This window comes from Channa argus, chromosome 20 (assembly GCF_033026475.1).
Source record: "Channa argus isolate prfri chromosome 20, Channa argus male v1.0, whole genome shotgun sequence".
NCBI lineage: Eukaryota > Metazoa > Chordata > Actinopteri > Anabantiformes > Channidae > Channa > Channa argus.
In genome coordinates this window covers 7,362,958-7,382,669 of record NC_090216.1, presented here as the reverse complement: position 1 = coordinate 7,382,669, position 19,712 = coordinate 7,362,958, and the positions used below count along the sequence as shown (strand labels likewise).

The 19,712-nt window shown below is 39.3% G+C and overlaps 5 protein-coding genes across 7 annotated transcripts; 4 read left to right on the top strand and 1 right to left on the bottom strand.

The window, feature by feature from the left end:
- Window positions 1-520: 520 nt before the first annotated feature.
- LOC137105585 (L-seryl-tRNA(Sec) kinase) lies at window positions 521-2,704 on the top strand. The gene is given in 7 exon segments (XM_067487981.1): window positions 521-883; window positions 1,270-1,516; window positions 1,844-2,045; window positions 2,158-2,233; window positions 2,307-2,400; window positions 2,489-2,654; window positions 2,656-2,704. Coding segments are annotated over 7 exon segments (1,053 nt in total). The 5' UTR covers window positions 521-664.
- A 115-nt stretch (window positions 2,705-2,819) lies between these two features.
- LOC137105583 (zinc finger protein Pegasus-like) lies at window positions 2,820-6,938 on the bottom strand. Of its 3 annotated transcripts, none has more exons than XM_067487978.1 (4): window positions 6,813-6,938; window positions 5,651-5,813; window positions 5,374-5,562; window positions 2,820-5,124 (listed from the first exon to the last, which is right to left on the bottom strand). In XM_067487978.1, exons 1-4 carry the CDS (start codon window positions 6,885-6,887, stop codon window positions 4,193-4,195), a joined length of 1,359 nt encoding a protein of 452 aa, XP_067344079.1. In that variant the 5' UTR covers window positions 6,888-6,938; the 3' UTR covers window positions 2,820-4,192. The 3 variants fall into 3 exon arrangements, with proteins under 3 accessions (XP_067344079.1, XP_067344080.1, XP_067344078.1); XM_067487979.1 differs by lacking the exon at window positions 6,813-6,938 and adding an exon at window positions 6,081-6,180; XM_067487977.1 differs by lacking the exon at window positions 6,813-6,938 and adding an exon at window positions 6,008-6,173.
- On the top strand, window positions 6,398-10,475 carry acadsb (acyl-CoA dehydrogenase short/branched chain). The gene is made up of 11 exons (XM_067487980.1): window positions 6,398-6,580; window positions 6,854-7,016; window positions 7,107-7,207; window positions 7,319-7,525; window positions 7,669-7,839; window positions 8,006-8,131; window positions 8,214-8,306; window positions 8,420-8,509; window positions 8,633-8,770; window positions 9,097-9,196; window positions 9,655-10,475. Exons 1-11 carry the CDS (start codon window positions 6,548-6,550, stop codon window positions 9,729-9,731), a joined length of 1,299 nt encoding a protein of 432 aa, XP_067344081.1. The 5' UTR covers window positions 6,398-6,547; the 3' UTR covers window positions 9,732-10,475.
- Window positions 10,476-12,752: 2,277 nt separating this feature from the next.
- Window positions 12,753-14,987, top strand: hmx3b (H6 family homeobox 3b). The gene is made up of 2 exons (XM_067489368.1): window positions 12,753-13,324; window positions 13,647-14,987. Exons 1-2 carry the CDS (start codon window positions 13,045-13,047, stop codon window positions 14,237-14,239), a joined length of 873 nt encoding a protein of 290 aa, XP_067345469.1. The 5' UTR covers window positions 12,753-13,044; the 3' UTR covers window positions 14,240-14,987.
- Window positions 14,988-15,828: 841 nt separating this feature from the next.
- Window positions 15,829-19,502, top strand: bub3 (BUB3 mitotic checkpoint protein). Its single transcript, XM_067488571.1, has 8 exons — window positions 15,829-15,989; window positions 16,476-16,670; window positions 16,761-16,830; window positions 16,915-17,066; window positions 17,592-17,750; window positions 17,924-18,101; window positions 18,319-18,535; window positions 19,267-19,502. Exons 2-8 carry the CDS (start codon window positions 16,476-16,478, stop codon window positions 19,274-19,276), a joined length of 981 nt encoding a protein of 326 aa, XP_067344672.1. The 5' UTR covers window positions 15,829-15,989; the 3' UTR covers window positions 19,277-19,502.
- Window positions 19,503-19,712: the final 210 nt, after the last annotated feature.

Sequence of the window (19,712 nt, the reverse complement as noted above, 5' to 3'; positions counted from 1 at the left end):
AACTTGGTGAAACTTGAAGGAATCAAAGACTTCAGTAGCATTTTGCATTCTAATTAAGCTATTGAAAGAATGATGGGCATGGCCCTGAAGGGGAATGCTCTTTAGTTTTCTTTATTTTCTATACAAACTAATATTTCTTGCTCTGCAGGAGTCAGTGGGGTTACTGTATAATACTTAAAACAGGCACATACAAATGCAAAAAAAGACATAAACCACACCACACTAATCCCAAATTGGGATTTGCACAATCTTAAATAATTGAACAATCCAAAGCTTTCTGTGCTACATATTCTAGACTACAATTCAGGAAAATATTGGACTGTGCAATTTTTGCATTAGGTCCTATAATCTGCAAACACTTATTTCACATGGCTCCAGTAGCCCCACAGACTCAGATCTAAAGTGCTAAAATGAGAGGATGTCTCCCTCTCGCGTTCCTTTCTTCACTTTATTGTGCATTTATCATGTTCGTCTTGCTACACTTCATGGGCTTTTATTTTGAATTTACTGTGTCCGGAAGTCACATGTTGTCGCCGTGTTTGACGTAGCATAACGCGGAAGTCAGCTGTAAACAACCTTAGATTCATAAACCGAAAATGTTAGCGTCGATGACTACAGGGCCATATTAAAAAGCGTGTTTTTTAAACCTGCTTTTTGGTAGCGCATGGCGGCAGGGGTGGATGCAGGTTTCGGACGGGCTCCGGCCTGTCTGTGCGTTTTTTGCGGGCTACCTGCTGCTGGCAAGTCGTCCCTGGCACGCAAGGTCTTCAGCACCGCTGCACATCACGGATGGAGAGCCGCGGTGGTGCCGTACGATGACTTGATCCCAGAGCATGCTTTTCAGACTAGAGTGCTGGAGGACGGTGTTAAACTACAAGAATTGGTAATGGCATGGGCTATATTAACTTTTAGTGGTGGTGTGGGAAACCGGTTACCCAAAAAGCGTCCTCTGATTAGACTGTAACCAAGATATAAAGAGTGGACTTATAATAAACGATTAACTACGAATATAGTGTCACTTGCATTGACAATAGTACTATAACAATAAGGGCCTTCTGAGCAAAAAGTACAGATATAAAAACATAAAAATATATGTAGAGATATGTAAATCTTTTTCTATATGCATTACAGGAATTATTTAAAGGGGCTATTGTGCAGGAAAGGACGAATTAACAGTACAATCTACCATCATCTGCCATAATCTGTTACTTGTTCTGTTAATCTGTATTTTGTGTTTACTCTGGTCGCCTTTCTTTGATTTCATTTTAGCACACTGAGTGGAAATTACACAGACAGGCTGTGTTGCAGTGCATTGAGCAGGTTTTAAAGAAGTCTGAAGAGCAGCCGAACAGTTGTCAGATCAACAGCTCTGCATGGGCACAATGCATTCAAGCTCTGATGCAGCCTGAAGCTTTGGACTGCTCTCAGGTTGACCAGGCACCACTTGTGTTTTTACTGGATGACAACTTCTACTATCCCAGCATGAGATATGAGGTTTATCAACTTGCAAGAAAGTGTAAGCACTGTTTTGTGTTTACAATGTTGACCAATAATTTGAGTGTTTGTGAGTGATCATATTAGTAATTTTGAACGTTTTAGCCAATTAAGTACAAATCTTTTACATTTGCTTACATTTTTCAAAAGGCATCCTATGAGCTTTTATATTAAGTCCATATCTCCAAATCTGAGCTACCTCTCAAGTATCGGAATGCACCAGGCAATATTTTGATTTCATAATATATGAAGGGAAATTTGAGTAATTTCAAGGCAACTACAAATTTAATGTGATTTAGGTTTAAACAATGTCCCTTTGGCTTAATGCATTTCTCAACTTTTAATGCAGACTCACTTGGGTTCTGCCAGGTGTATCTACACTGTGATTTGGAGTCCTGCATTGGCAGAAATGAGGGCAGGTCTCAACCCATTCCCACTGAGGTGATACTGGAGATGGTGAAGCGGTTGGAGTCTCCAAATCCACAGAAGAACCTATGGGAGAAAAACAGCATTTCACTCAACACGACAGACAGCTTATCAAAATGTGACATGTACGACAGCAGAATGAGCAGTTTGTTAATACTTACTACTAATTCTAAATTGCATAAGTCATGTCTTAATGTGTTGCCTCAGTCTATTTCTCCCCATGTTCCTTGTCCGTAGCCAGAAGGTGATAGAGTTGATCTTATTTTCACTGGGCAACCCACTGAGGCCAATTGAGGACTACACTGAACAAAAGGTGTGTTAGCAAACCTCCCGTTAAATCTGTTCATTCTGGATTTTAAATTAAGTTGTTTTCTCGTGCTGTGCAGGAGGCTGACCGGCTGAAATGTGCCACTAGTGTGGTTCATCTGGCTGACCAAGCCTGTCGACGCTTGATCTCTGAAGCCATGAAGACTGCTAGAGGTCAGTTGTGATACTGCACATTTGAAAAATTACTAACGTTGTAATTTGCAGACCTGCATACTGATAATTTTTGTCACGCCAACCTCAGAAAACCATGTGTCCCCCGATTACATGAGGTCTTTGGCCACTCAGCTGAATGAATCCAAAGCAACATTTCTTCACAACCTACGAAAACAGTTTCTTCAAGATGCGTCCTCCATTCAGGATGACGATGTGGATGTGGAACGTGTGGTGAAAAAAGCAGTAGACGTTTTTGCACGAGGAAAAGGAAGTCTTGTTGAGAATCATAAGTGACCTTAAATGAGTTTGGTTTTTTTTTTGTTTTTTTGTTTTTTACAGAGCAGGACTGAATTGTACCAAAAGTCACAAGTTAAGCTAAACTGTAAATAAATAAAACTAAAATGTACAAAGTGCCACTATTGTCCGTTATTTATAGTTTTATCTTTTATTTAAAAAGGTTTTGCCAGATAACATCACGCTTAATAAGTGGTCATGTACATATCTTCTGTGAGATAAGGTAGGAACATGTTAATTAAACATCTGAATCTTTGTCAAGATAAATATTATTAAGATTAAAGGGATGAGAGCACATTATTGTCACATTTCAATTTTTTGCCCATTATAACATGACACAAACATTTAATAAGTCTTAGCTTTGGACTACAGTTTACACAAAATCAAAATTGTTCCTTAAAACAAAGCAAAAACATCCAATATTTACACAATAAAAATATGACATCTTTACAGTGTGTCAACATCAGCTACAACCTAAATGAAATGTGGCTAGAGAGAAATTTTATTTTGCGCCAAAAAGTGGTATGTACAGTAGCATGAAAATTACTTAAGACAATTTATAGATATTTGTAGAAAAAAAGACTTAAAAAGTATAAAGTGGTAAAAAAATATTAGTGGTTAATTTGGTATGAAACTGAATGGAATGAGGTATAAAACATTTAAACAGCAAACAAGAATATACTTAATCTTGTCTTAAATTTTGATATGTGAGATGATGTGTTGAGCAAGATAACAAGTCCATCAAAATGACCAAGAGATAATAACAAATACAAAGAAGTTGAATGTTAGTTTTAAATGTTAGTTGTAAAATACTTTTAATTGGTATTTATTTAAAAATGTGTTACATAGCATACTGAATAAATCTAATTTACTAACTAATGACAGATTTGAAATCCCAAAAAAAACGTTGAGATTTTCCTGAACACAAATATCTGGTTAGCTACAGTAACACTTACTGTACAGTGCTGCATTAAAAGAAGTTTTTATGATTCTGTTAACTCAAAATGAGTATGAAAAGCTTAACATTGGGAGACATGTTGTAAGGCAGGGGTCACCAACGTGATGGCCATGGGCACCAGGTCGCCTGCAAGGACCACATGAGTATCCCGCAGGCCTGTTCTAAAAATAGTAATTTTTTTGTTGCTCCTCTTTTTTAAAATCACATTTGATTGTTATTGTGAGAAATCATTAACATGATCCGTGTTTTAACAAAGATGAATATCATTAATTTAATTAATTACTAGTAATAACAAATAATTCAAGGTAAATTGAGCAAATTTGTTTTTTCAAAAGTGTTTTAAACTGGTAGCCCTTTGCATTAATTGGTACCCAAGAAGTAGCTCTCAGTTTCAAAAAGGTTGGTGGCCCCTGTTGTAAGGCAACAATATAGTGCAGTTAGTGGGTGTAAAATAAGTAGGTAATCTGTAAACAAAATTATAAAATGTCACCATGTTAAAATGATGTACAAGGATACACAAATTTACTCTTTTGCAAGGAATCACTTCTTATGCTGGCCACGGGCAAAATGGCATGCAAAGTCATATTTGTCTATGCACATGTGTCCACAGATGTTGCACTGGAATGGATTTTCGTAGCCATGACAGCCCATGTGAATAGTGTAGAGGATGTTGTCAGAGAAGTGAACATCACAATGCTGGCATTTATGTAACACTTGATGGTCTGGTGTCGTCAAGCCAGGGTTGGGTGTGCTTGGCTGGCTGGTACTAACACTTGCAGTAAGTGCATTGATGTTGTTCTCAAAGTTAAGAGCGGTAACAGGACTGTAACTCTCGTGGCCTGAGGTGGGAGATGCTTTGTTAGTTGGTGACGTCTGCACTCCATTTGAACACAGCGCAACCTGATCACCAGAAACCTGATTTATGAGGACAGGCTTCTCATCTTTTAAGGACTCCCTGCCTGGTGATGCAGGAGTTTGAGACTCAGATTGAAGGGTGGCCAGTTGGCCAGCAAGTGTGGAGAGCTGGTCCAGTGGGTTATTAAAAGTGACACCATTAGGGCCTCTGTCACGTCTCTCATTCTCATCCACTTTGGCAAGGTTCTTGTAGTCACTACTGTTCAAATGGTGATGGATCTTGTGAGAGAACTCATTCAGATAATCTGACTTTGGAATCACCATGGAAGGAGGGCTGAAGTTGATGAGTAGTCGCCGGCTGAAGCCCAGCGAGCCCGTCCTCTTCTGGAGGGCACTCAACATTCTCTTATTGGAGAAAGGAGAGCGTACGACCCTAGTGGGCAGAAGCTTGTGGCGGCGGCGGCGGTGGTGTGACAGGTTGCTGCGGTCACTACAGCGGAAGGCGCAAAGGTCACATTTGTATGGTTTCTCGCCTGTGTGTGAACGCATGTGGGCTTCTAGGTGGCGCTCATAAGCAGATGCAAATGGGCACAATTGGCAGCGGTGAGGCTTTTCACCTAATTGACAATCAGAAGAGGAAATAATTGCAGTTACTCGACGATAAAAACCATACATGTGCTGACAAGGGGTTACACAAACAGACAACAATAAGGTCTTTGAAAATGTCATTCTTAATTTTGTAGTGCTGTGGGGCATACAGTAAACGTAAACCAAACTAGGCGGACATTTATATTTCCAAACATAATCCATAACTGGTTAGTTGGGAAGGATATTTTTGAATGGGTGAATGCAGTAGAAAAGCTGACCTGTGTGGATGCGGATGTGCTCTATCAAGCGAGCCATGCCCTTGTTGGCATAACTGCAGTAGCTGCACTTGTACTTTCCATCGCAGGTCCTCTCTAAGCCATCCACCTGCACGTCTGGCCCTTCCTCCACCGACAGGCTCCCTTCCACGGGCGGTGGGTCTAGACCGTTCTGTTCACTCCTGGGGGCAACTGAAACAAACATGCTCTTTATCCATGACACCATCTCAATCTTATCAAATAAACAGTGTTTTTGTTATAAAGTGTGCGCCTTTCCTACCAGCTTGAAATGGCTCGGCTGACTGTTTTTCTCCACAAACAGAGCCCGAGATCATGTTGACATGCTGGGTTTGTTGTGTGAGGTATTCTTGGAATTCCTTCACAAAATCCACAGGCTCCGTCTTTATTTCTTCCATGTTTTTTTCTCTGAGCCTGAAAAAGATCTAGGAGACAATTTGGATTTTTAGTAGATAGTAACAGGCGACAACTCTGCTTTCAGATTTGACAGGCGATAACCGAGTGTAGCGGAAAACGTCCAGGTTACTGTAGCTAACGCTAAATTGTTATAAACAATGCTAATGCTTCCTAGCTAGCTCGCTCCTTATAGCAATGTCCAATATAAACACTCCATATTTACTACAGTCCAAAGCGTAACTTCCCGCGTCTCAGCTACACTGTCGCCGGACAGAAATAAGTATAAAAATTGAGACCTGAAGCAGAAAAAGTCGGCTTCAGTCGTTAACAATTGAAGGCGTCCGAACCCGAGCGTTATTTCCTGTTTACCGTTGCCTTCGGAGACCATTGGAAAAATATTATTAAAAATTCGGCACATATAAACTTAAGGTTTGGAAGTTTTTCGGTTTCATCCATTTGCAGCCGCCGTCTTTGCTACCTATGTAGTGACCCCTATGCTGTGGTATAATTAAGTCTAACACGTTTTACTAGCGATAGCCATGCCTTTCTTTATTGTACATTATAAATCACTTTCAGATTTTTCTTGTCCAGATACAGGACCTACTGATGAAGATAATTATATCGGACAGCCTGATGTTGTTTTGTGCCTATGATTATATCATATGATTAATGCACACCAACTATAGAAGAAAAGTAGTCTGGGATTTGTACAGGAGTCACCTAAATGCAGCAACACCACAACGTAAACATTTAGTAACCAATCATGGCGTCGTCGTTGGTCTGGATTTTATCAAAGGTGAGACGGAATATAAAGGTCAAAATGAATAACAATTTCAGGTTTGGGCACTGATTTCAATACGCTACTTTGTTCTTTATGCTAGAACTACTAACTTAGCCTATCTCTTGCTAACGTGACGTTGTTAGCTACAGGCAGCTAACGCTAGCTAGAGCCACGTAACAAAAATTAGAGAGCAGCAAATCACAGAGAAATGTATCAACTTATCACTGAATGGTGAATCGTGACTGACTGTGAATTTACACTTTCCACTGTTCTCTGCCGTGCTTTCAGTCATGCAGACAGATCTCAAGACCGTGGATAGCATGCCAGGCTCCACGGAGAAATCTGTCCACCAGATCTGTCCCAGATGTGTCTTCACACCTGGCGCCTGGGGGAGTCTCTTTTCCTCCCCTGCAATCGTATTCCGAGGAGGAGAGCATGATGAGGGAATCAGGTGATTCTTCAGTCTGCTAACATGTCCCCCACTGATGTAGCTGAAGACCGAAATTGCTAACACACAAACATACGTTTTGCTCTTTTACAGTGAAGAAATATGCACAAGAGTGCATTGCTCCTAGGGTGTCAAAGATGGATGAATGTTCTACCATGGACCAGGAAGTGATCAAATCTCTCTTTGAACAGGGTGTATGTGATTTACTTAACTGAATTGTCCATACAGTTATGTCTACTGTGTGTAATTATTTTGTCTATACAGTGATTGGGTTGTTTCTTTCTTTTTCTTTTTTTTTTTTACAGCTCATGGGCATTGAGATCGATCCAGAATATGGTGGTACTGGCTCTTCATTCTTCTCCTCTATTTTGGTTATTGAGGAGCTGGCGAAGGTGGATGCCTCTGTGGCTGTACTCTGTGACATCCAGAACACACTCATCAACACACTGTTTGCTAAACTGGGCACTCCATCTCAAAAAGAGAAGTACCTCAGCCGACTGTCAACTGATATGGTGAGCAGTTTGACAAGGTGCAGCTTCAGTTTATTGAAAAATAAAATGTCATTTTTAATTTTGTGTGAATTGGTCCGTTTTTGCAATACATTTCCTGAAATATTTTCCTTCACTTCCTTATTAACCTCTCATATATCGCACAGATTGGAAGTTTCTGTCTCTCAGAAGCACAATCAGGGAGCGATGCCTTTGCTCTGAAGACACGTGCTGAAAAACACAAGGACTATTTCATCATCAATGGATCCAAGATGTGGATCAGTAATGCAGAGCAGGCAGGTGTATTCCTGGTAATGGCCAACGCGGACCCCAATGCTGTGAGTCACTGCTCATCTTTCTTTTGTTTTTGTCAGTTACTGACTAAAAGTGTGATTCATGACATACATTTGTCTGGGAAATGGAAAAACTACCCAACTTTATCCATTTGCTCTACTAAAATGTGTGCTTCTATAATCACAAAAGGATTTTTGTCATGACTGACAGGGATACAGAGGCATCACCTGCTTCATTGTGGACCGGGACACTGAGGGGTTTGAGATTGGCAAGAAGGAGAACAAGCTAGGCCTGCGTGCATCCTCCACCTGCCCACTCAACTTTGACAATGTCAAGGTACTAACAGTCTTGCTCTACTGTACGAGACTTGTGTCACATACATACATACTTTGACTGTTATTAACTTTCTACTAACCAGGTACCGGAAAAGAACATTTTGGGAGAGTTAGGTCATGGGTACAAATATGCTATTGGAATGTTGAATGAAGGCAGGATTGGAATTGCAGCTCAGGTAAAGCATTTATTTGTTATATGCTTAACACCAGCTAATTGTGCTGTATTCAAGATTACACCATGTACAAATAAAATGTTCCCTTTCCTAATTCTCTTTCTGTTTTACTTCAGATGCTTGGGCTGGCACAGGGTTGCTTTGACCACACAATACCTTACACCAGACAAAGGGTTCAGTTTGGGAAACGCATCTTTGACTTCCAGGTTAAGATTTACAATAGACTCTGTTCTTTTACAAGTTACAGTAAATATGTGATTAATCAGATTTATTTGGTGGCCAGTGTATTGTTCAGTGAGCTCTCGTGTTTTGTGTTCTTTGTAATGCAGGGCATGCAGCACCAAATAGCCCATGTAGCAACACAAATCGAAGCTGCACGGCTGCTCACGTACAACGCAGCTCGTCTACGGGAAGCTGGGAGACCTTTCATCAAGGAGGCCTGCATGGCGAAATACTACGCCGCAGAGGTAAGACTCCTCATTCAGTTACTACAGTTCAATTTAACGGTGGTCTTTCTAAGGTGTTTGGCAGAAGTTATGTATATTTCTAGAATATTTTGTGATTATGATTTTACATGGATTTTATTTATTTTGTATTTGTTTGTTTCAGTGTTACACTATTCCTCTGATTCCATGTATTGTTGACCCTTGACTGTGCTCATGGTTGTCGGCATTTTACATCATTGTTTAACTTTTTTAACTTTGTTTATTCTTTTTGACAGTCATGCCTGTAAAAACATCAGTGTTCTGATTTCTGAGGGTCTTAAAATAAAATTTTATTTTGTCTTCTTTAGGTTGCAACTTTAACCACATCAAAATGCATAGAATGGATGGGAGGGGTTGGCTTTACCAAGGACTACCCCATAGAGAAATACTACAGAGACTGTAAAATTGGTGAGCATGTGCACCATTGTACAAATATGTACTTGTGTAAATATTTGTGGTGACCAAACATGTAGTGTGGAAAGGAGACATTTCATGGGGCCTAAAGGAGTCAGGTGTAGCTAATATTGAACTAGAGTGGTGTGGAGAGAGTGGCGGATGGCAGTGCCTGTAATTGGAATCTTGCAGGAATCCCCCTGCCTCATCCCTCAACAGTGTCAATACACCAACACACAGCCGAGGAAGCTGCCAGGGCGAAATGTCACATTTCCTTTCACCACCTTGATTCTAGCTCCTCAATTCTGCAGTTTAAGCTCCGGCAGACTGAGCTGGATAATAATCCTCCTTGTCTCCTGATAGTGAAAGCCACTGATTGGTCTTCTGAAGTATGCAGGGGAATTTTAACCAAATTGACAATGTTTGGTACTACAGGTGTTTTTTCTAATGCTTTGTTTTGTCTTCACATGTAGGTACCATTTATGAGGGCACAACAAATATCCAGCTCAGCACAATGGCCAAGTTCATTGATAAGGAGTATGAACACTGAGATCATCTGACTTGGCATGTGGTAGATTGCACTCCATGGTTTTCCTTCATATTACTTTGGTAGGATTAATGGATTAGTTTTTTTTTTTTTTTTTTTTTGCCATTTCAGATTATTAACCTGCTGTTAACGAGCTCCCTCTTTACTGATGTTGTGGTTACATTTTCTTGTCTTTGAAGCTTTTGAAACAAGAAAGAGTAGACATTCACCACTTTCCTCATGTCGATATTGTTATGTCATTTTCAGGATACACAGTAGTAAGATTCATGTTACAGTGTGTGAATGAATTTTTGAATGAAAGGTACTGATTGGGAGTTTGCTGAATGTTTCAGTGCCTTCAGGTCTGCTATGAGTGATATCAACTTCAGAATCTGTTTTGTTTGTGGTAACAGCATACTTCTACAAACTGAGTGATTTCACATATTATCTGTGAAGAATGATCTGTCAAAACTAATGAAATAAAAATAAATGTGAAGTGTACTGTTAGTGTAATGTTTGGTCTGTCTCTAAGTGTGATAAGGTGTCAGGCGTTTGAAGATTGATAGTAAGGTGTGTCACTAGATGGCAGCATAGCCTCGAATGACAGCAGTATTCTGGGTCGAGTGCTCAGACAGCTTCTCCCTGAAAGAGCAGTCACTTAGCTTTTCTTTTAACAGCCTGTCACCTCTAATGATATTTTATATCAGTTTAATTAAGCTGGTGCTTCAGATGAGAAGAGCCTGCCTTGCATAATTGACTCACTGATGATTTTTGTGGGTGAGATTTCTTTCATTTCCATGGCCTCACATGTTTTGTGGGAAATTATGTATAGCAATCATTTTATGCAACATGGACAAACTGTGTCCAAATAAACTTATTAAAAATAGGTATTGACTAGAAATCCTTAGAGGAATGTCAGTGTGACTTACATGTTATATGTCTTAACACAAAGACAACCATTAATTTATTCACATTAAATTAACACTATTTTTTTAGCATGCCACATGGGTAGAAAGTTTCAATACTGATGTCAGATATGGAAATGTTCAAATGTATATTTATGCACTGTAACCATGCAAGATTGTTATTTTTGATTGCATTTATCAATATGTAAGAATTAGTGGAGATGCTCTGTGAAAGAAAAAAATATAAAGATATTATTTTGGCAAAGTATTCTCCAAAAAATGTTTTCATCAAGTCTAGAATATTTAATGTTTAAATGTGACTTTTGGAAGAGAGCTACCTGAAATGTAATATTTTGACACCTGTTGTCACCTATTATAACAAATGTTATTTGTAATAGGATTTTTTTTTTTTCAGGTATGTCCTCATGAAAATTGTGCAGTGCTATGCCAACCAGTCCAGTTCAAAGTTTAATTCATGACCAATAGATCTGCTATTTTTCATTAGTAGAGTTTATTCTTTTTAGAAATCTCTATTCTGGTGTTTCCTATAAATCTAAATAATAAACGATAATAACTGTGTCAATCTACCACTTAAAAGTGAATAGGACAGGTTGAAATTGAAGCTCAACGTGTTATTATTTATCAGATCAGCTCCATGTTTGTCCAAACATTTCCAAAACCACTTAAATGACCAAACTGAAAAGGAGAAACACAGGCCTACATTTGCGTCACTGATTGAGTGTACTTTGTTTTTCCCTCTGATCCACTCTGACTTGTTCTGTCTATTGAACAAGCCCCTGTTTAATGAACATAATCTGATGAAAACACAGCTATCTGCATTTCACTTAGCACTGGCAAACAGCTCAACTATCCTCTTTCTCCGCCCCCATCTTTAACACAGCTATGAGACCTCTAATTATGCAGGGATTCAAGTAGCTTTTCACAAAACACAGTGTTGTCCTTTGGAGCTGGAGAGCGCTCCATGAGCTGAAAGGACTGGCTGCATGTTTGTAGGTTGAACAAATTCAATTTGTTTGAATAGTTCTGCTTCAAGTTTGGTTTGAAAGATGAATCTTAAATCCATCCCATTTTGTACATTTAGTATTTCCATTTATATTTTTTGTATTTGCCCATATATAAAAATGTTTAAGCCAACTTTCATCTCAAGGAAAGACACAGAGGCCCCTTTTTATCGTTAACCTAAATGACAGACATATTGTTTTTGACAGAGACTATGTTTTGTTTGAGTTAGGGTTCAATCAGATTTGTGTATTGATGCAAGACATATTGCATAAATTCAAGATTCCAGGATACCTCTCTGTGATGCACTCTATGTTTTGATTTGAAAGCCGAATCAAATGCAAATCCTCCCTACTGCTCATTTTATGTATTTATTATCATCAGATCATATTTGACTATCTGAATTTCTCATCACAATATCATCCACTGCACCCAAACACCAGCATTATTGTAATAAATGACAGACACAAGACTTCTGTCATGCATTAGATCACCTGCTGCCCCTGTGGGTTTTCAGGCTTTTGCACGAAGCTGATTTGAAAACCTTTATCACAATGGTAAGCATTCAATTTGATGCCCGCCTGTAGCACTTCCTGACTAATAAAATTACACTGAAGCCAATCAGCTCTGGCTCATGTGAAATACACAGTGCACTTTGCTTTCCTGTTGCACACAGGTGGAACACAGAGTATTTGATATACAACACACGACAGACAGGTTGAGTCTGAGCAGGTCACTGTGTTCAGCACGTTCAACAAAAACGGAATTAATAAAGAATGTTGTCATGTCCTATAGCCGTGTCCTGCGCAATAATAAATAAATATAACATTGCATTTTTGTTTGTTTGTTTGTTAGATAAATGCGTAAAATCTATGCGTAATTGTCGCATTTTTGCTTAGGCCAAGCTGCCTAGCTGCACGTTTAGGTGTGATAATTTCCTGGCCATTTATTCAATTTACTGACAGTTGATTGCGGCACGTGCTCGCCCCCAAAAAACCTGGAGACATTTTCCTCTTTATTCTAATTGGATGATAAGTGGGTGCCTACTGTTGAGCCCGATGCCAAAACGCTTGCGCGGCCTTTTTCTTCTCGCCACAGCCCCTCGCGGTTTCATCTCAAATCCCATTTGCTATTGTACCTGCCCAATAGCAGAGACCGAGCGCGTTTTAACTCGGATGGCATTTTTATTTCATCATTACAATCCAGCACAAGTTTGACGGAGTGATCCCAGCGCTCTCACTCTGACCATCTCCCAGGGCTGGACGAAGCTTTGAGCGAATCTCTGTTTTACAATACGTTACGTTGCTTTCTCGTTTGATTTGAACCTAAACTAAAATCAACGAAAATCCTATTTTTAGGCGTTTTTCTTTCATACGTTTTGGATGGTGATCCACGTCGGACATTAAACGGTGATGGCAGACTCTGATGCGCAAGAGACTCGCCAACCTGCAAAAGACTCGCCATTCTCCATAAAGAACTTGCTGAACATCGAAGATGAACCCACGAAGCCGAAAGGCGTCGTTGGCTTGTCCAAGGGAGTGTTTGATGGCAGCTTCTTTTCTCGACTCGGTGACTTATCCTTTCCTCGATTTGAGTTACCCACACAGAGAATTGGACTATCAGCGCAGTATTTGGAAAGAGCTTCTACCTGGTGGTACCCATATACGCTTGGAACTCATCTGAGGACTGGAGGTGAAAACAAATATCAACTGCTTTAATTTTGGAAATGAGAAATGGCGTATTTTGTTATTTAAAAAAAGAAATTACATTAAATTAAAGCACAAGGCCTATATCAGGATGCAAAACCAGATCAGTTACAATTAAAAGCTTAAGGAAATGTATCTCACCTGTATTAAAAATAAAATGTTTAAAAAGGATAAACGCATTTTATACTAACAAACTTACACAACGAGTCTAAGTAAAATAATGACATGTTACTGTTTTTCCATAAAGCATATTTAATGGGGTAGAATCTAAGAGTTAAATGCTGTAATCCTGTAATATTTTCCTCCAGGGTCTAACAAGGCCAATCTGAGGGAAGTATCGCCGACACCGGACAGGCGCTCCCCAGATCTCCAAAAAAGTGACCAAGATGCCAAAGAGGAAAGCGCCGACGACGAGATCGCCCTGGACGAAAGTGACGCGGAAGAGCCAAAGAAAGAAATCGAGCAGGAGGATGAGTGGGGACGTAAAGCGGATGAAGCGGACTCAGAGAAGAAGCCTTGTCGGAAGAAAAAGACGCGCACCGTGTTTTCGAGGAGTCAGGTCTTTCAGCTGGAGTCCACCTTCGACATCAAGCGCTACCTGAGCAGCTCGGAGAGAGCAGGCCTGGCCGCGTCCCTGCACCTGACGGAGACGCAGGTCAAAATCTGGTTTCAGAACCGAAGGAATAAGTGGAAAAGGCAGCTGGCCGCGGAGCTCGAGGCGGCCAACCTGAGCCATGCGGCGGCGCAGAGGATTGTGAGGGTGCCCATACTTTATCACGAGAACGGAGCCCCAGAAACGACCGGGGGGCCGGCTGCAAACTCGTCGGGCAGCCAGTCACTCCTGGCTTTTCCCCATCACATGTACTATTCCCACCCGGTCCCACTGCTGAGGCCCGTTTAACACTGACTGTCATAATGCTGTGTATATATATTTTTAAATGAGAGTGATCTTCGTTGAAAAAATGTTACAATTTTATATATTTTGTAGATTAAACGGACACAATGTTAGTCTTATTATTATTATTATTATTATTATTATTATTATTGTTATTGTTATTATTATTATACTGCTGAGAAAGACAAAGAGTCCCTATTCAGCCCCCCAAGGTTGCAAAGGGACAATCAAAAATGACTATAATGATTATTATGTTATTATACGCTCCAAAGTGGGTGAAGAAATTTTATTGTAGGCCTATTTAGTTTGAAAAAAACACTTGTTTTGAACAGGGTTGACTGTATGTACTACTTGACAGAGTTTTGTGTCAGTGTTTCTAGATAAAAAATGTGGAATTTAATATTTTGATATTTTCCAATATGTGCAATACTGTTGACTTCCCGTTAGGCTTCCAGCCTTTGTCACTTATAGTACACTTTTACAGAAAAAACAACTTTCCTTTTCTCTTTGTAATAGTGAGGACAATCATGTGATCCTTAAAAAACAAATCCCCGAAAAACTGCAGGTGACAAGAAGTGGTAAAACAGGTGAATTGTAGGCTATTCGTGACGCAATGTTTTGCCGGTAATTTAAAAGCCATGAAAGAGCCAAAAACACCCTCTGTTTTTAATGTGTGTTTTCTCTTTGATGTTGTTATTGATATTCTGTATATAAGGTCTTACACTAAGTAAAGATTTTGTTCCAAAGTAATGCAGGCTATGTATCCTTAATAGGCTGGTTTAATGTGCCTGGAAAAAATAAGCGTTTTTTATTCACGCATGGTTGAAAAGATTGCTTTTCAAACATGGATGAGGATGTACTTTCAAGTATATAATACAAGATTTTAAAGCACACTGAGCAAAAAATGTATGTTGTTCTCCCAAAATTATCAAAATTGGGTCAATTTAACAGTTAAATAATGGCATATGTCTTCTGACGTCTGATTAGCTTGGTCAACGGTTGCTTAATTTTAAACAACATATGAGGAATCGCTGGATAATGCCAATGACTGAAGACAACGGACTATTAAATTAATTATCTGGAAATAAAAAAAGACAATTCAGATGATTGAATTGGCTTTATGTAAGAGCCAGTTTTTACTTTTACTCCACAAACCACAAATGCAATATGAAGGCTACATGCAAATACAGTATCTCCAGTAGCCTAATGAATTATTTATGCCTATGCAACCTTGCAGAAAGCCCTATTGTATTGTTACTACTTTGGCTTTTAAATTCAAAATGTCAGACTTTGTATTTTTTCACCATGGTACGTTACAGTATTTTTTGATACTTACATTATAAATTTTGGCAATGTTAAATGAAAGACATAAAACCTCGCATATTACGAGAATTATTTAGAAAATAAAATAAAGAGAGATAGAGACCGAGAGAGAGAGAGAGAGAGAGAGAGAGAGAGAGAGCGCAGTCCTGTGTCATGTGACGTGTTCTGAGACAACGGAAATATTACGTCACATTACCCAAGCCAATCAAATCGCAGGCACGAACTTGAATTTTGGTCTCAACCAATCAACATCCTCATAAGCCTTTAGTGCGGCTTTATGGCAGTGGCGTTAGCTTCACGCAGCCACCTGGCTTTCTAGCGCTGTCCGGTTAGGTGTTTTTAAATTTGTAAACCAATAGTTCTAGTAATAGATCATTTCATTAAACAATAAAGAAAATAATCACTTCTCTCTGATCGACACCAAACTGAAGCGGTAAGTAAAGTGCAATGGCTCATATAACCGAATGTAGCCTATGTTGTGTCTACCGTAAGAGGCTAGCTGTTAGCTAGCAAACACTGGTGGCAGCAAAAGTGGTCTCGGTCTAATTGCTGGATTAAATTAAACAGGTAGCATTGCTATTTTAAGATATGGAGTATGTGTGATTGAAAATGCACCGAGTAAAGTTATTGTTCTACCACATCTCGACATAAAAAAAAAAGGTATTAACAGCAGGTTACGTGCTTAGTGGGGCTAACGTTATTACTAATTCCAGCCCGAAGTTAACGGCAAGCAAGAAGGCTATAACGCTATAACTGTGAGTCAGAGTGACAATTAAAACCCATACTCCAGTTTTAAGCTTCAGTTTACAACGTTATTGAATTCAATTGAACTGTAATGATGCTGTTTGTCGTCACATGCTTCCTCTATCTGGTCTTCAGTCTTAAATTCAAAGTTCGGGGTTGTTTATGTCTTCTGCAGATGACAGGCTCAAATGAGTACAAGCTGAACCAGGGACCAGAGGACAGCATCTCTGCTGTCAAGTTCAGCCCCAGCACAGCTCAGTTTCTGCTAGTTTCCTCTTGGGACTGCACTGTTCGTCTTTATGATGTTGGGGGCAACACCATGCGGATGAAGTACCAGCACACAGCTCCAGTTCTTGACTGTGCTTTTTTTGTAGGTCACCGATTTTTATAATTGTCTAGGGTTCCTTATTTAGATGTCAAAGCCTAGTCTGACACACTGATGATCCTCTTTTACTTGCAGGACCCAACACATTCTTGGAGTGGAGGTTTAGATGCACAACTAAAAACCCATGATTTAAACACAGACCAAGGTATGTTGCAAAGCTGTTAATCACGAGTTCTCGAAGCTTCAGTCGGCATATTTGATTATTAATGTGCTTAATTTCCTAAAACAGATACAATAGTTGGAACACATGATGCCCCTATCCGTTGTGTGGAGTATTGCCCAGAGGTTAATGTCATGGTAACGGGGAGCTGGGACAGATCAGTTCGACTGTGGGACCCAAGGACGCCCTGCAATGCTGGCACCTTTACTCAGCCTGACAAGGTAAGGCAAACGACACAATACCACATTGTTTTTAGGACATTTATTTAAGGACTGTATAATTAAAGTGAGCGTGTCATCCTGGAAGCTGTTGAAACATGTTAGACAAACTATAGTATAACAAGTACTGTGATAATTTATGTTTGATTTTCTTACAGGGACATACAAACAGCCTACTAGATGTTTGTCCTGATGTTTTTCTTTCTTAACCTAAATAAGATGGTATTGAAGTCCCAAAAATGTGGCCTTTTCAAAGTTTCATCAAGACGTGATATACTAAATATTTAACCTATAGCCATCTTTAATACTTTTTCTGGCTTAAGGAGAACTTTTCCCAAACAGATTTGTTCTAATGAAATAACTAACTTATAGTGAACCATGTTGCGCAATAGTGCGTTTTAGGCATCTTTTGATCTTACAGCTTGTACAGTGAACACGCTATTAGTGGTTTATCCACTTAGATATTGGTTTTAAAACATAATTTTATAGTACAATGTAGTGTTGTCTCAGACCTTGTCAATATTACAGGTGTATACCCTCTCTGTGGCTGGAGATAGGCTGATTGTTGGGACAGCTGGAAGACGAGTTCTGGTGTGGGATTTGAGGAACATGGGCTATGTTCAGCAAAGAAGAGAGTCCAGTCTTAAGTATCAAACTCGCTGCATTAGAGCCTTCCCCAACAAACAGGTACACTTTCAATTGCTTCGATTTTAAGAGTTGTTTGATCAAATTAAATGAAGATACAGACAAGTTTAAAATTGACTGGTAATTTGCTATTAATTGCACATCATATTACAAATGCAGATTCCTGTGTTTTGTTGTGAATAATTTCTGTGGTAACATTTCTGTCCTGGCACCAGGGCTACGTGTTGAGTTCAATCGAGGGACGTGTAGCTGTTGAGTACCTGGACCCAAGCCAGGAAGTTCAAAAGAAGAAGTATGCCTTCAAATGCCACAGGCTGAAAGAGGATGGAATTGAGCATGTTTACCCTGTCAATGCCATCTCGTTTCACAGTGTTCATAACACTTTTGCCACAGGTACAGTTGGCTAGTTTGTATCTGATTAAAGCAAGTATTTGTGTCTTGTGCCTGGTTTGTTCCCATAATACGGTTAATTAGTTTTTACAAGGCTCATATGTTTTTCTGTGACCTTTAGCGTGAGCTGGCAAAGTCAAATGTGAACAACAGTTATTATAGATCGATATCTCAACACTACTGTCTTTTAAGTTTGACCTTGACTCTCTCCTCCTACCAGGTGGCTCAGACGGTTTTGTGAACATCTGGGACCCATTCAACAAGAAGCGCCTGTGTCAGTTCCACCGATATCCTACCAGCATCGCATCGCTTGCTTTCAATAACGACGGGACCATGCTTGCCATTGCCTCCTCCTACATGCATGAGAAGGGAGACATCAGCCACCCAGAAGACGCTGTATTTATTCGCCAAGTCACAGATGCCGAGACCAAGCCCAAGTGAGTCTTCACCGCCTCTTGTGTTCTCAGCATGCAAGTTTGATACTCATGGAATCTGTGAGCAGCTGCATTTACAAGGAGCAGGTCCAGCTGCAGCATATGCTGATCTGTATCTCTCTTCATCCACTTTCCAATATCCGACAGTTGAAAGATGAGACAGATGAGAACTTGAAAATCCTCCCACCAGTTTGTGTATCTGTACTGTCATGAATATACACTCAAAGACAGAAAAATATAAACCTGCTGTACAATGTAATGCAATTTATTGTGTATAGTAATATCCATGCAGCAAGAGTATACAGACTTTTGTATAACAAGGGGATCTTAACATCTTCAAGACTGAAAGATACAAAGTGTAACCTGGAGACGCGTGTGTGCTGGTAGCGTTGTTAGCGAAAAAGAGTGAGGGTGACTTTTGTTGTACTAACACAACGAAGTAGCTGCAATGTTACTTAACTATATTTTTAAATATGAAACATTTTGTAATTGTTTCAAATATTTGAGCTTGTTCAGAGGTTATTTTTTTTTAGATAGTTTCCTTGTAGTCTGTAGATCAGTTTTTTACATGTTGGTTGTACTTCACTTTATTGATGATCAAAAATGTGGTTGGGTTGTGTTTAACATTGGAATTAACGCTATGAAACACTAAGCATATCATATCACCATGCCTTGGCTTAGTGGTGGCTTGTTGGAATTGATCAGATCTGTTCTCTTCTGTTTTTCATTTACAGATCAACCTAAGTTCACCTCACCATGGGTCTCTCTGAGCATGAAGCCTTTATCACATTTGGGTTATCTGCTGGCATCCAGTTTACCATAAGCAATTAGTTTCCTGTCTTTTGTTTCCTTTCTTGTAAGTAATGTTTGTTAGCATCCTTTCTCTTCTGGCTCTTGTTAAATATTTCATTGTTTATGTATTTTCTGCCAACAAACTGTTATTTACTAAAAAAAGCAATTTATATACTCATTTTTTGAAATTTTTTGCTTAGTAATTTTGGAGTCGGTGAAACGATACATTGAGTTTTGTAGATTTTTAAAATGGAGACATTTAATATGACTTAGCTGTCTTTTTCACTCAGTTTTTTTTTACAGACAAGTTTGAGACAATAAAACTTTTTTAACTAAGCAAAAAGTAATTTCATACTTTTAACATAACATTTATCACATGCACCACCTG

Excerpts from the sequence above, each read along its gene's own strand:
- LOC137105583 (XM_067487977.1), bottom strand. The coding sequence starts at position 6,172 with ATGGTCTCCGAAGGCAACGGTAAACAGGAAATAACGCTCGGGTTCGGA. Across the intron at positions 5,814-6,007 it reads AAGTTACGCTTTGGACTGTA|ATCTTTTTCAGGCTCAGAGA; the intron begins GTAAATATGGAG and ends ATTGTCTCCTAG. Across the intron at positions 5,125-5,373 it reads GCACATCCGCATCCACACAG|GTGAAAAGCCTCACCGCTGC; the intron begins GTCAGCTTTTCT and ends ATTGTCAATTAG.
- bub3 (XM_067488571.1), top strand. The coding sequence starts at position 16,476 with ATGACAGGCTCAAATGAGTACAAGCTGAACCAGGGACCAGAGGACAGC. Across the intron at positions 16,671-16,760 it reads TTCTTGACTGTGCTTTTTTT|GACCCAACACATTCTTGGAG; the intron begins GTAGGTCACCGA and ends TTTTACTTGCAG. Across the intron at positions 17,751-17,923 it reads GAGCCTTCCCCAACAAACAG|GGCTACGTGTTGAGTTCAAT; the intron begins GTACACTTTCAA and ends TCCTGGCACCAG.
- acadsb (XM_067487980.1), top strand. The coding sequence starts at position 6,548 with ATGGCGTCGTCGTTGGTCTGGATTTTATCAAAG. Across the intron at positions 8,132-8,213 it reads TCAACTTTGACAATGTCAAG|GTACCGGAAAAGAACATTTT; the intron begins GTACTAACAGTC and ends TCTACTAACCAG. Across the intron at positions 8,510-8,632 it reads AACGCATCTTTGACTTCCAG|GGCATGCAGCACCAAATAGC; the intron begins GTTAAGATTTAC and ends TTTGTAATGCAG.
- hmx3b (XM_067489368.1), top strand. The coding sequence starts at position 13,045 with ATGGCAGACTCTGATGCGCAAGAGACTCGCCAACCTGCAAAAGACTCG. Across the intron at positions 13,325-13,646 it reads AACTCATCTGAGGACTGGAG|GGTCTAACAAGGCCAATCTG; the intron begins GTGAAAACAAAT and ends ATTTTCCTCCAG.